The sequence below is a fragment of the Motacilla alba genome, chromosome 11 (assembly GCF_015832195.1).
Source record: "Motacilla alba alba isolate MOTALB_02 chromosome 11, Motacilla_alba_V1.0_pri, whole genome shotgun sequence".
Classification (NCBI taxonomy): domain Eukaryota; kingdom Metazoa; phylum Chordata; class Aves; order Passeriformes; family Motacillidae; genus Motacilla; species Motacilla alba.
Window position 1 is genome coordinate 20,669,242 of NC_052026.1, and position 15,292 is coordinate 20,684,533.

The following is a 15,292-nucleotide window of genomic DNA, read 5'->3' on the forward strand; positions in this document are numbered from 1 at the left end:
TTGTGCTCTTGGGGGTGTCGGCAGGGTGCACATGCTGGGGTACCTGCTGCAGAGCCCAGGACCTGCCCGTGGCAGGAGGCTCAGAGGCAGGACAGTGCCTAGCTTTGGCTTTTGGCCACTAGCAGCAGTGCTGGAAAGGGACAGGTGCTGGCAGCCCCTCAGAGAAGGGGCTTGCTGTCCCAGAGCAGGTTTTCAAGCATGCTGTGACCACAGGTGGGAGAGGTTTAAAGGCTTTGGAGTCCTGCAGATGATGTTTTCATGTCGTGGGGTCTGTGTTACCGACACCTCTGGCTCCATGTGAGTGTTTTTCATGGTCCCACAAAGCAGGAACTTTGCTTTTATCATTTTCACACCTCCTTGGCTCTGACTTACCTGGATTTTCCAGTGCATGCACTGCAGTGCCCACCTAGGCCTATCAAAGTGTCTGACTCTGGGCTGTGCAGGGGGATTATCCAGACATGAAACCTGCAGCCTGACCTCCTGGTAGCACATGGTAACCACGAGCAGGTATTTTTGCAGACCACTTAATCCCATGTGGTCACAGAATTGAGAATTTTGGGGCAGCTGGAGTAACTGGAGTTACACCTGCAATTTCATAAACAGGGTTTCGAATTCTGTAATCTCACACCTTTCTGTGAGTGGATCCTGCTCCCAAAAAAAGGTTTTGTTGCTTCTGTTTTATTTTTGAATTGCAGTGGTCGGTACACCCTCCTAGTGCTGAGTGTTTCTCATTTACCTCGTGTGTGTCTGCAGACTGCCCGCTGGGATTGCAGAGCCAGAACAGCTAAAACCAGTAGACAGTGGGCCTGGTTTTTCCCAGGGGTTTCTGTACCTGTGAAGGCAAATGCCAGTGGATGCAGATACACAGGAACAAAGAGAGCACCAAAGAGCAGAGACATTTATCATCTCGGGGTTGCTCTGATTGCCTCAGCGTGCTTCTGCACTCTCCGTATTTTCCATTGCTCTCTTGGAGGGAATAGCTGTAACTAATGCTCAGAGCCATTCTGTTCTCTTGTAGATCCCTCTGCAGAATTATACTACAGTTGAATTAGATTTTAGATATACACAGGAATTACAGAGCAGCAAACCCAGCTGTCCTGGGCTGCAAACTGCTTGGCAGCCGTGTGTGGAATCCATGAGCCAGACAGTTGTGCTGCTGTGGATTGCTGTGGGTCATTGGTGTGTCCTTCCTGGTGGAGACCAGGTGGGCTGGGAGCTATTACATGCCCAAGGACTGGAGAGATCTCCCTGTTAAATTTGGAGGCTGTGTTTGAAGGCTTCTCCTCCCCAGGAGCTTGGTGGCTTTCCTTACAGAGTAGCTGCTCAGGGTGTGGGGCAAGGAGCAATTGCATGAATTTCTGTACTCAGCTCTTAGGACACATTAGTGTCCATTGAGTTCATGGAGCCCTCACAACCCTGTAGAACATAGCAAGTAGCAGGTTGCCTTAATTCAGCCCTTTGTGTGCAGACATTATTTTGGTTCTTAATTATAAGTAGTTCCATACATATTTTTCCAGCAGGATTCTTGCCTCATTCTGTGAGTAATTATTCCATTTCTTTTTATCTTCCTCTTTCATTACATTGCCCCAGGCTTTGTCTAATACAATCCAAAGCTTTCACTGAATGAAGAATTATTTATTTTCTCATGGGCATTTCCGTGGTGCTTGTGTTCTGTTTGTGTTTTGCAGACACTTAAAGAACTTACCTTGGCAGCATGGTCTGAAGTCAGCTCCAAATCATGTTCAGGGTAGGCTGATGCACACCACGTGTCTCCGAGGTCGTGCTCTGGCTGCCCAGCCCTGCAGCCTGTGCCCCTGGAGGAGGGCTGCTCCACTGCCAGGAGCCTTCCCTGGCTCTAGGGTTTTCAGCTCACCTTCAAGACTCAAGGAGTATTCTCTATTTCCTCTTTCTGCTCCCATTCTGTCATTTTAGTCCATCATAGCATCCCTTCGTTTTCCTTCCTCCCTTATCACCTGATCTTGAGGATCCTTGTTGTGGACTGTGGGCAGAGGATGGGCTGGGTCTTTTGGGTTTTTTTTTTTTGTTGGCTTCTCCCCTGCATGGGGAGATTGTGTCCTCCGTGTGTTTGATACTGATACTCTGTGATTTATGGAGAGGATTGAACAATTGTCTTGTGCTCTGTTGTTACTGTTTTTGGTTATGTGCTGGGAGTTGAGGGGGTACAGTGCTGTAAGAAGTTAGAAAGAAGCAGTATGAAAACAAGGAAAGCTTCATTCCATCTCAGCTTCCCTGGAGATGGATGAGGCAGTGAATCCCGGGCGAGGGGGGTTAATCAGTGTCCGTAGTGTTGTATGGAATGGCGTGGGCTCAGGCTGGGTTTCTGTGGCTGGTCCAGTGTCCCACTTGGTTTCATGGTGCATTACTGCAGCAGTGCCTGGCTGCACACGGGGTCCCTCCTGTCCCCCTGTCCTGCCTCCACAGGGACCTCGCCTCCACGGTGCTGCTGGGGCTCTGCCGGGGCACTGCAGCCGAGGAGGAGGAGGAGGAAGGGGGCTGGCACACCTGGCTGCCCTTGACCTCAGGACGTGGGGCAGGGCACTGTGGTGTCAGACAGTCCTCAGGCTTTTCCTGCAGAGGCCAGTGGTTCTTTTCCAAAAGTCTTAATGGGGGGGGAAATAGCATTTTAATTTAAATCCTTAAAGCAGGCTCCACCTGTAGAGAGGGGTTTGGGTGGCTAAGTGAGCTGCATTTTCTGAGCTGTGTTATCAGCACAAGACCAAGGAGTGTGCTGCATCAGAGCCCCTCGGAGAGCCCTGCTGTGTAATACAGGGATCCTTCCCGTGGCTGCTGGAGGAGACAAAACATCACTGGTATGGAGAGTCCTAGCCTTGCTCTGAGTTACAGAAAGCCCTCTTCAGTCACTCAGCAGCTACACAATTACAATATGGACAACAGATTTCAATCCTGCCGTCTTTCCAGGTTCCCCCAGACCTTTTGATTACATAATTTACTTTTTATCCAGTGTTTTTCCATATTCCCAGGCTGCTCTAGTTCACCTGAGTGTTCACAGCTCAGCAACTCACACTGAACTGATTATTTTCAAGTAGATGTACAAAATGTGTTATAAATGTCTGGGCAGTGGCATTGTGAGGCCTGCTTATGGTTACTGTCTTCAGTTGTTTTTTACCCATTTGTTTTCCTGACCCTGGAAAAGACAAGGCTCCCTGAATTCCTCAGCTCCTGCCTATCCCAGTACTGGGATAGGAGTAGGCTGGAATCCCTGAGCCTCTTCCTTGGTGATGTTGCTGCATTCTGGCACAATTTTTTTTTTTCTTTTTCATCATTCCATCCTACTGCTGCCCATACAGTGCTTTTCTGGCAAAAGTGCAGCTTTTCCGCCGTGTTTCTGCAGGGATGGTAGCATCCATGGAAATAGGAAGTGGCTGTGTGCTTTCCTGAGGATCAGATGTCTCTAATCCAGGCTTTGGTTCAGCTGCGAGAGGCGTTCAGCCATTCCCAAGCGTGTGCTGCTCCACAGGAGCTGCTGGGTGAGGCTGGCCTCCTCACACCCTGCCTGGTCATAGGAGAGGTCCCTTTGTGTGAGGTTTGTGGGTTCCTGTTGGTCAGAGGTGCAGGTGAGCAGCACAGGTGCCCTTGCAGGGCTGTCGTGGGCCCTGTGGTGGAGCCACAGGCGGGCAGGAGCAGGCAGGGTTGAGGGCAGCACTTTACAGGCCAGCTGATAGGAAATGTGCTCTCTGGTGCTCTGGTTTTAGCACTATAATTAGCAGGATCGATACTCATGCTCCTGTGTACATCTCCATGTGCAGCAGCCCTTGCGCCTGCGTCTCCCAGGGGAGATTCCAAGGATCTGGAAGATTCTCTGCAGTTGGAGTTGGAGTTGCCCAGGGGTGGATTTCCTGTGTTGGCAAGTTTTTGCAGCACAGCTGTGGGAGAAGAGAGAGCTGGATGCTGTTAGGAGAGTGCCCAGGTGCAGTCAGGCCTGTTCCTTGCCCCCTCTCTGGGCTGCTCAGCGAGTGTACGGTGAGCCAGGTGTGCAAGGGCTACCTGTGCTGCTGGAGTTAGGTACTGCAGCTGGAGAACAGCGTCTCTGGCTGCCCCCTCTTCTCCCTTGGCATCTCCTCCCTCCCTCGAGACGTCTTCAGCCAGCATCCCACTCTGTTCCCCCTGCACTGGGAGGGGTTGGCCAGCATAACTGGGCCAGTCCTGGCTCCCCCATGGGCATGGCAAGGATCTCCCCCATGGGCATGGCAAGGATCTCCCCCATGGGCATGGCAGGGATCTCCCCCATGGGCCTGGCAAGGATCTCTTCCACAGGAGGAGTCTCAGTGGAGCTCTGGGCTGTCAGCTGTCCCCATGCAGGTTTGCATCTTTGGGCATCTCTTCCAAGCAATGATTAATTAGTGCTTGCAGGTCTGTTGCACAATTAAAAAGGTGTGGGGGCTGTGATTACAAGTTCAGCCTTTCCTGGCGCTTGCTTTCTGTTAACCTCTGTTGTTCCCTGTCCACAGACCCCGTGGGACTGTGGGTGTGCAGGGATGCTGCTCATCACGGGCAGCACAAACAATGTCCTTGTTAGGAGCTGCTCCAAGACCCTGTGAAGAAGTTGGCTGCTGGAGCCAAGCAGTAGCTGGGACTGTGCCTCCCCCTGGGCTTTAGCCCCTCCTCATTAAGCAGGTCCGGGCTATTGATTGGGAGCTTGTGTTTGGAAGAGTCTTACTTACTCTATGCATTATCTTGACAGATTGATCAGACCTGATTGAGAACCTCTTAAAGGAACGAACAGCTGTAATGGGAAAGTTGGACTCTGTCATCCGTTAGGATGATTCTGGGAGCGAGAAGAACGAGGCTGACATCTTGGAGCAATTGTATTTACAATTAACATGGCTGAAAACGATTGCCTCTATTGATCCCCCCTTCCTGCAATTACAGCCCCATTGTTTACATTCCAGCACTTCAGTTATAAAAAGGAAATTCAATAATTATTGCATTATTTAAAGTTAAAGTGCCACAGAGTTTGCTGGCTATGCTTGCTGGTTGATTTAACGTTCAGTAAAATCCATGCTGAGCTCTCCATCCTTAGGCTGAGCAATATTTGGCTTTTAATGAGACTTCAAGGGCTGGTGGAGCAAACCCCGTTTGCTGGGTCGCTTTTGGGTTTGTGGGGGAACCCAAAACCTTGCAGCACGGCCACGTGGCTAACAAGGGGAGCATCTGTGGCCTTCGCTTACTGCCAGGCGGGGCTGGAGGGCTCAGAAAATGCAGCTGTGGTGGGGCATGGGGATGGGCTGTTAACGGGGGCAGTCGTGTCTGTTCTTCAGGCCTTCCTGTGTGAATTGGGAACCTGGACTGGTACCTCAGCCTCTGTGGCAGGAGGGAGTGCTACATTTCCAGCCTCTGGGTAAGAAAGATAAGGATAAGATAAGCAGTTACCACAAGCGCAGCTGCAGAAACTCGGGGGCAAACGAGCCTGGGCCCCAGCACTGGCGCTGCACCACGGAGGTGATGCAGGGAGGCAGGAGGAGGGAAGGGTTTGTAACACTGCTCCTCTGGAAGCAGTAAACAATTCAGGACGTTGGTTGGATATGAAAGAGCAGAAGTTCAGCTTTTGAACCTGCTGGATGCAGAATCGATCTCCCCCCTTGCAGGAGGATGGGGAGGCTGCTGGCACTGCAGCGGGTCCCGCTGCTCCCGGCTCCAGGAAATTCCAGCTGGGGCTGCAGGTGTGAAAGGAGAGCAAGATGGATTGGCCAGCCCTGACTTTTATGGAGTACTTGGAACAGACCAGGATCAGACAGCTGCATCCACATGACTTTCATTAAAAATTCAGATTCTTCTCTTGCAGGGCTGTGTGATTTATCTCGTGCAGCACATCAGAGGCACACGGGGCCAGGAGATGCTCACGAGGCCTCTGAGGTCTGCAGCGGGGTCAGGTCCCTTTCTGGGGTCACCCATAGCCCCGCTCCAGCTCCACTGTAAGGGTCACCTCCTGTCCCTCCCCAGGGTGTACAGTCCTCTCTGGCACCTGAAGGGTTTCCTACCAAGCCTGTGACTAATTACCCCTGTCTGACCTCATCCTGAGGAAGAGTCAGTCTCTGGGTTTTCTCCTGTGCTGCGGATCTGCTGGCAGGGCTGAAGTGGTTCCAGTAGCTCCTGAGCTTGGGTCAACCTCTCCGAGTAAACGCTGAGGCTCTGCCTGGTTCCGTGTGCTGGTTCTGGTCGCTGGGGCTGCTCAGGCATCAGTGCTTGTAGGGGAAAGCCAGCGCAGTGCACCTCTGTGGTGCTGCTTCTTTCCGTGGCTTTTGTCACCTTCCAGCAGATTTTTGGCTCCTTCTCCGCAGCTGCATCTGTCAATTCTTTGAAATCACTGCTAGCTTTACCCATCCTAACAGAGCTGAGTGCTGAGTTCAGAGGCACGAGAAGTGTTACATGTGGAGAAAATCTCTGCCAAAGATGTCGAAGTCTGACAACTTCTTTTTCAAGAAGCAGGGTATGCTGTGATGTGAGAGTGCTCGGAAGTGGTGTGGAGGAGGTTTCTGCAGACTGTTTGTCAGTGACCCACACAGCACCTGGCGGTACGGAATGGTCAGAGCCGTGGGGAAGAGCATGTTTGTGCAAGGAGGAGGGGGGAACTCGCTGGGGCCATGCCTGACAGGCTTTGTGCAGCCCTGCTGTGCTGAGGATCCGCAGGGCTGCAGCCACCGGCCCTGTCACAGCCAGGCTGAGGAGCATCGTTCCTTTTCTCGTGCTGGTTTGCTGCTGTGTAGCCTGTATGAGCTTACTTTCCTACTTTGGGTTCTGGCCCCCAGTCCTGTTACCTCACCTGCTTGTCCTGCCCAGGAGACCCGGACATGTGCAGGGGATCACAGCAGGCAGCTGAGGACCACTGTCTGCCTGCCCTTGGGGCAGTGACAGAGTTGCTGCTGCTGCTTGTCTGCCAAAGTCTGCAGAAGAAGGGTCCATCCTCAAGTCTGGAGAGAGTTTTCTCACATGTTCTTCTGCTTTTGTAGCAGGGTGGTGATGGGGTGTCCCCATCCTGAGGGTGGTGATGGGGTGTCCCCCTCCCAGTGCAAGCCGAGGGGTGAGGGATTCCCAGTGCTGTGGGCATGGGCTTGTCCTGAGCAGCATCCAGGGCCCTCCGAAGGGAAAGCTTTGTGCCAGGTGAGACTGCATAGCAACCGGGCCTTTTCTACTGAATAATAAACATCCAAAGCACGAGATAGTTCAGAGTGTTGTGGCATCTCCCTGGTGGGTTGAGGTTTCAGGTCAGATGTCCCCCAGAACAGCAACTGAGCTGTTTAACATGGCAGAGAGGGATTGAAGAACCCCCTGGTGCCCCTGGCAGTGCTTCGGGGGAGGTTCTGTCCTGTCTCCATCGGAATCAGGCTCATTGCACCATGGCTGAATAAACTTTGCACAGAAGAGGTTTTGAGCAAATAGTGGTTTAGCATCTTCTAAAATTGAAAAGATATTTTAACATCTAAAAGATGCAGAAAAGCTTAGAAATCAGGTGGTGAATATTGAACTGCAGGAACGCTACAGAGGTGTTCAGGAGAGTTTGTTAGTTGCGTAACAGCAGCAACTCGGGGTCTCAGCCCCAAGGGGCATTGTGTGGTATGTGGCGTGGGCTGAGGGGGGCTGTCTGCAGTCGGGCAGGGTGCTGCAGTGTCATGTTCAATTCCAAGATTGTTGTAAAGTGCTGTGGGTGAGGCAGCATGAGATGGGCAAGGGAGAGAGGGTAAAATAAACAGGAGTTTGGGGTAGGTGAAGGATGGAGGGAGAGAAACAAGAACTGACGGTAGCATCATTCCTTACTTTGTTTAAAAATTGGATTTCCACAGTCATGCCCGGTGAGCGTTTTCTGCTTAAGAAAGCAAGCAGCTCTGAGGCAGACACTGGAGAGTGATGGCTGGACACTCGGAGTGGCGGGGCCGACTGGAGCAGTGCCACCAGGTGCCACCCCGGCCACTCCGCAGGGCCAGGCAGGGCTGGGGGACAGCGAGGGGCGGCTGGCACAGGGCTGGGGCAGAGGAGGGAGACGAGGCTTCTGAGCAGGACCGTGCCGTGCTGGGCGCAGGAGGACAGGGCTCCCTGCCCGCGGACAGGCGGCTCTGGCGGGTGCTTGCGAGCAGGGGCTGGGAGCCGCGGAACACCCGCGTCCCCCGGGGAGCTGCACTCGTCAGCCGTATGGTTTCCATCAGAGCGTTCCTCTCTCTGTTTCTGATTTAAAGTGTAGCTTTGACTCACCCTGATCAATATTTTGCATGCCATGCGTGAAGAACCAGATGTTGGAAGTTTCCTATTGTGGAGAGGGAGGGGGGAACACCCCCTCAGACTCACAGAAATCGATGTTTTCTGACAGAAGTTGGTTGGTTTTCCTTGGAACAATATATTCTTTTGATTTTCAAGTTGATTTGTCTTCTAACAAGGTTCTGGTTTAGTATTTTGAATTTGTTTCCTGTGATACGGATAAATTCTCACAAGGGGGAAGTTTAACAGTGTGATGGGCAATAACTACACGTACTTGGACAACATTTCATCGCCTCCAGCAACTCACAGCTCGGACTGGCCTGGCCCTCATGTCTTCTTCCTCTGGACTGCTCCCTTCCTCCGCTGGAGGATGGGTTGAATCGGGTGCATGTGATGCTGTGCCCCGGCTGGGCTTGGTGGCTCCCTCAGCCTGTGACTCCTCCAGCACCACAGGCAGGTGGGGCTGACCCCAGCACAGGAGATGTTTGAGAGGAAGCAAGAGAGGGGCATGAAATAAGACACACTTATTAAACTGTTTAAAACAAATGTTTTCCTAAAACCCCCTTTTAAATGAGAGCAGTGCTGACTGTGCCTCTGGTTCCACAGAGACCATGTCCTTAATATTTCCTTGAACCCGTGGCCAGGTTTCTCTCTAATTGCTCACTGGGGGTTTTCTCCGCTCCGCGCAGAAGCTGCCGCGGAGCCCGCGGGCACTTCCCGAGCTCGGCACGGGGTCTGTGGGACGGGGCCTCCCCACGGCTGGCCAGGACGGGGCTGGCGTGGCTCCTGGAGGCAGAGCCCAGGCCGGGCTGGCAGCAGGACGGAGCAGGAGCAGGTGGCAGGGGTCGGGGCAGAGGCAGGCCGGCGAGGCTGGGCCGCTGAGACGGGCACGCGGCTCTGGTGGCGCGCTCGCTGGCCTTTCACGCCGTGAGCCATTCTCTTTCTCTGGCTCGGGAAGAGGGTAACGCGTGCAAACAATAGAAATGAGATGAGGAAGAAGTTCTTATAAGGGAAAACAGCAAAAAATCTTTTGAGGGCACCAGTGGGATTAGTGCCCTCGTGGATTCTTCAAATATTACAGTGAATTTAATTAAATACATCGTGATCCCAAAAGAGGCTAGTCTAATTAGCCAGATCTAGAATACATTTATTCTCTTTCCTTGCTCTTCCAATGAGAAGCCTCAGCATCAGCTCATATCCTATTTTTAATCATTCCTAGACTCAGAGGGCTCTCCTTCCTCCGTGTGAGCAAGGCACACAGCGCTGGGTAATATGTGTCTTTAATCTTATCTCAGCTGTAACTGAGATAATAAGCATCAGAATTTTTTACCAGAAGGTCCTGGCTGCACGTAGGCAATATTTTTGATTGACAAACCTCAAGATGATGTCCAGATCGCTGTACTTGTGCCTCGGGCCAAGTGTGTGCTGAGGAAAGGGTTCCCTGAGATGACACAAAGACTCAGGGAGGTCTCGGGGTTGGATGGAAGGAGCTGGCAGGCAGTATTGCACAGCTGAGCTGTTAGGTGTGGGGTGGAAACACCAGAGGCCTTCACTGAGGGATCTCATGTTGTTTCACCTTGGTTTTCTTTTTTTCTCAGCTAGTGACACGCCCTTACTGTGGAATTGGGAAATTTCCTGTGACCTCCTGCTGCCCAGGGGGAAGAGACAGCAGCTGTGCTGTGAATTCTACTCTCTGCTTCTAAGAAAGAATTTCCATGTCTGTGGGATCCATGGCAGGAAATGGCTGCTTATTTCCCCAGAGGCACGGACCTCTGTACCAGGGGATTAAAAGGTTTTGCCACATAATTGTGGAATGATAATCCAGAATGAGCTGTACTGGCTGTGACTGCACAGCTCGGGAGGGGACAGGGTTTTTCCAGGTGCTGGCCTCTCACAGTGGTACCTGGCTGCATGCTCACCATTGGCTTTTCAGCCAAGGTCTCTGTCACAGCCATCTTACAGGCCAGGCTGCTGCTTCCTTCCTGGTCCGAGGGAGTGAAACCTGGCTGCCAGAGAGCAGAGAGTTGGATCGTGGGCAGGATGGCTCTGCACTCTGCTTCCATACACTGTGTCCAGGACCTCTTTATCTAGTGTTTGTTGTGTTCTAGGCTTGCTTTGGTTTTACTCTTCCTGGTTTTCCGTGAGAATTTACCAAATTTAATTTTGAGTTTGTTGTGCAGTTGGATCCCCTCCCAGGACAAGCTTTGAGTGTGAAGGAATGAGCCCTGCGTGAGCAGGTTACTGCTGGGTCTGGTGCTTTCCCTCACTATGGAGATGGTGTTGGCTGTGTCCATCTGTGCTTTGTGCCCGTTTCAGTGCATTTTGGTTTTCATGCTCTTCAGCAGGAGATGGTGTAATACCCTGGGAACAAACAGGCCTTGTCTCATGGGATCTGTGTCAAAATGTGGTTCCTTAACTAATTCCCAGGTGGCTTTTAGCACTTTACAGTGGACTGACCCAGGAGACGGGGGTGATGAAGGTCACTGACATCCCTCTGCTTTGTTCTCCACAGCATCTGCAGCACCACGAGAGCGGGGTCGAAGGTGAAAGCTGCTACTACCACTGTGTGCTCTGTAACTACTCCACCAAGGCCAAGCTGAACCTCATCCAGCACGTGCGCTCCATGAAACACCAGCGCAGCGAAAGCCTCCGGAAGCTGCAGCGCCTCCAGAAGGGTCTTCCAGAGGAGGAGGAGGACCTGGGACAGATCTTCACCATACGCAAGTGCCCGGCTGCCGAGGCTGGTGAGTGCTGCCGTGGCGAGAGCGGGGCCGGTGCTGCGCGGGGCGAGGGGCATCCGACCTGCCGTGCTGTTTGGTGACAAACCTGGTGTGTTCTGTCTCTGTTCCCTGCCCTGGGCTGACACAGTTCATCAGTAATGCTTCTCAGCAATCCCGCCTGCCTGAGGTGGGGTTTGGGATGTTGAAGTGTGTGTGTTGGTTCAGGTCGGTGTCTTAAACCCTGGAATATTGCATGAGTATCTAGAGATACTGTCATATCTGGAGAGCTCAACAAACCAGTGCACCAGCAGATGTTTTGCCATGAGTCAAGTGATGCCCTGAGCACCCGCATACGCTGTGCCAGCTTGGCACTGATTTCTGGTAGTGCAGCCACTCTGGGTTGGGAGGAGGAGCTGGGCTAAGGGGCGGGCAGGACATGCGAGTTTGCCATGTCTGTTTTCCATGTCTCCTCCAAAGTGAAGGGCTTTATGAAACATTTGCTCACACAGATCACGGGGCAGGGATTGCAGCTGCGACTGCAGCAAGAGTTAGTGTGCCTAAAAGGAGAGCCAGGCTGGATGGAGTAGAGATGGTGCTTTGTTCAGTCATGTAACAGGTTGTGACGTTTTTAAGGTTCCGAAAAACCCAGGTCTCCTGAAGCCCTCTTGGGAGGGAGGAGGAGAATCATCCTGGGTCAGCTGGTTTGTGTGCTGTCAAGGCACAGTGGTGCTGGAGCTGGGGTGTGGCAGCAAAAACCTTCACAATCCTCACAGCTTCAAGCAGGACTTCTCTCTATGACTGCTGTGAAAATGGGTAAATCCTACAAATAGCCACTCTGGGGAACTGGCATTCTGCAGTGAACGCACAGGGAGACAAGGAAGGTGATCTTGGCTGAAAGGGTTGAGAAGGGACGGCAGCAGCAGCTGAAGGAGAACATGTGGGTTTTCAGAAATGTCCCTTGAATTCACATCTGAGCCTCATTGCTGTTATGCCTGTGAGTAATGAGCATCTGAAATAAACCCAGAACACCCCAAGAGTGTGACAGGAGAGTTTTCATTAAGAGTTAAATTCAGTCTTGTGGAAACAGTGCCCAGTGTGTGACCTCGGTGGCCCAGCAGAGGGGAGAGCACGGAACACGCTTCCCAAAGGTCGCGGTGACGGCGAGAGCGCGGTGGCTGCCACACCAGCCCGGGGGGACAGCGGCTCCAGCAGCCCTTCTGCCGCCCAGGAAAACATCCCCAGTGCACAAGGGCTCTTTGGGCAGGGCTGAGGGTTGTGAGCTGCTTAAATGCAAAATGAGCAGAGAGGGGAAACCATTCGTGCCCTTTGTGATAGACAGAACAACCTTGAAAACCTTGTTTACTCTAGAAATTTCTGTTTGCCTTGTCTTTTACTGTACAAACCTTATCTTTCCTGTCTGGCTGCCCAGATTAGGACATGGCAGGTACAGGGAGGGCAGGAGCTGACTGGCTGGGAGGGAAAACGGTTTGGTGACCATTTTAAAAAACGTATTATTTTTTAAGTAAAAGTCCTGACAAGTCACTGAAAGGAAAGCTCAATTTACAAATATTTTCATTTCCTTTAAGCTTGTTGGTTCTTCAACAAAAACTGACAGCAAACGAGACACAATTTCTTGATCATATTGTGTTTCAAAGGTTATGAATACAAGCAACAATAAGGCTGCAGAAGGCAAAGGGGGTATCTTGGGTTGGTTTTGCAAGTCACTTTAAGCTGAGATCCTTCATTTCAAACACTCCTTGAGCCCACCCTTCTGCTGGTCGAAGTGGGACACCTCACTGGTGGCTGGGCCGGGCATCCCTGCAGGGATGGGAGTCAGGTGTGGATGAGAAGCTGCTGTAACCCCGAGGGGGAGAAGGGGTGCTCCCATCTCCCACTCATTCTGATCCCATTGCACCCCCCCAGTGGGGATGCTCAGCTGCAGGGCATGGAGACAGCGTGAGTCTGTGCCCCGTGTCTCCTCCTGCTCTCCAGCAGGGTCTCTCTGTGTCCCCATCAAGGTGTTTATTGTTTTCTGACCTCTGGGTGGACTTTTCCCCGCTGCCTTTTGATAAGGTCTCTGTGGTATTAGATACCAGGCTCAGCTGGGCAGACACCTGTCCACGGCACTTCCCTGGTGTGTGACGCGTCTCTGCTGGGGCACCAAGGGACAGTGGCTTTGTTGTTGCTTTGCTGCAGTCCAAGTGCAGTGGCTGTTCTGTCCCGTGGAGTCGCCCCATTCCCCTTCCCTCCTCCCGTGTCTGTGCTGAGCACCAGTGCTGGGGTTGGATGCTGCTTGTACCTACTCCATGTGTATCTACTCCGTGTGTACCCACTCTGCGTGTACCTGCTCTGTGTGTACCTGCTCAGTGTACCTGCTCCATGTGTACCTGCTCCGTGTGTACCCACTCTGCGTGTACCTGCTCCGTGTGTACCTGCTCAGTGTACCTGCTCCGTGTGTACCCACTCTGCGTGTACCTGCTCCATGTGTACCCACTCTGCGTGTACCCGCTCTGCGTGTACCTGCTCCGTGTGTACCCACTCTGCGTGTACCTGCTCCGTGTGTACCTGCTCAGTGTACCTGTTCCATGTGTACCTACTCGCTGCTGCGTGCCAGCGTGTAGGAGAAAGCAGTGCTGTCTGGAGATAGTGAGTAGATATTTGCTTGTGTAGATGCATCTCAATCTGTTGGAAGAGAGCTCTGATCACACCTTAATTAGTCCTCTAACAATCTGCAAAGGTCAGTGCCAATTGCCTGTTCATTTACATTTGTAATTGTGATGGTTCTTGATTGCACATTAGTTGCTACTCGCTCCCTCCCACCCTGCAGAAGCACAGGCAGCCTGAGCAGCGGCTCCAGGGACACGGGGACCTTTGTCCCTGCCTGTGCCAGCCCCTCGGCCCTCTCCAAAAACTGGGTGTCTTTGGGGGAAGAGTATTAGGATCTGCCCTCACTTCCAGTAAAGGGATGATGAAGTTGTTGGCAGGGAAATTATATGGACTTCGGGCAGGAAACCCAGTCCTCCTTGAACTGGATAATTAAAGACAATTAAACTTTTCTTTGTGCTTTGAGAAGTGTGCTCATTACGCAGGAGATGGGGAAGTTCAGCTGGTTTGTTGATCAGAGAGAACACAGCTTCAGGGAAGGGGGTATTGTCCTCTCAGGGTGTTTTTGAACATCTCTTGCTGTGGTATCTGAGCTGCTGCCACTGCAGATGTCAGCCCCTTGCTGCAGCAGCATCTGTGTAATGTTACCCATAAGCTAATTGATTTTTAATGATGGGGGTTTAGAGAAGAAAAAAGTAAAGAAAGAGTGGCCATAATAAAAACCAAAATGTTCTCAAGATGTTGGATGAATGCACTTACAGTTCATTAGATAATGACAGAAACAAATGTGAAACAACCTGCATCGAGTTTTCATTCTGACTTTGGAAGTGTTTCTTTCATCCCAGAAGGCATCAAGCACCACAGCCCCGTCCGTGGCTCGGGCAGCCGTGCACGGGGTCCCTGGTCAGAGCGGGATTTCTGCTGTGTCCAGCCCATGGTGCCCCGCTCTCCCCATCGCATTCCTCTCCGTGTGCCACCCACGCGGGGGCGGCTCCTGGCCCCTGCTCAGCCCATGTCCCCCCAGGCAGGTGCTGGTCGCACTTGATGTGTCTCCTCCCTTACCTGCTCCTCCTGTGCCCCTGTAGGACACGAAATGAGCGGCACGCACAGCGCTGTTCTCCAGGTGAAGAAAAAAGGGGGCGTTTATTTTCTGACTCCAACATTTACAGTTTTCCAAAAGCGACAGTGGATTGGAGGGTGGCAGTGCCACCTCTCCAATGACACTGGACAAACCAACAGTCCACCAAATTTCTCCTCCTCCATAAAGGAATTCAAAACAATGAGTTATTTACAGAAAGTGTGTGAGAAAGTTTGTTACAAGAATGTAAACATCAGAAGGCTTAGAAAATCCTAAAAATCTGGGCGACACTCCTGATTCCTGTTTTCCATCTCTGCTCTCCCTTTCCATGGCGTCTTCCCATGGGAGGAGCAGAAGGCCTTTGCCCTCTGTTCCCACTGTGCGGGACAGACATCCTTTAGGATGTCGGGTGGCCATGCTCCAGCCTGCTCCAGCCTCTCCCCCGTGCCGCAGAGGGCAGTCCCAGTGGTGGCCCCGCTGTCACAGCAGTCCCTCTCATTGCTGCCAGTTCTTGGCCAGCCTCTCCTTGCAGCACGGGATTCTTGTTGGGCCCTTGCAGGAGGAGCGGGGACAGCAGGGCTGTGGCAGCCCTTGCTGGACAGCACAAGCTGTGAACAGCCCTTTGTCCTGGCAGGACAGGGGGCTGGGGAGGCCACCCCTG

At 52.3% G+C, this 15,292-nt stretch overlaps 1 protein-coding gene across 13 annotated transcripts in view; it reads left to right on the top strand.

Moving 5' to 3' along the window:
• The window catches only part of ZFHX3 (zinc finger homeobox 3), a 385,515-nt gene that overhangs the window by 319,056 nt on the left and 51,167 nt on the right, over positions 1-15,292 (top strand). For all 13 annotated transcript variants that reach the window (XM_038147757.1, XM_038147759.1, XM_038147761.1 and 10 more), the window contains one exon: positions 10,742-10,973. In XM_038147757.1, coding sequence (XP_038003685.1) covers positions 10,742-10,973 — 232 coding nt within the window. The remainder of the gene's footprint in view (positions 1-10,741; positions 10,974-15,292) is intronic.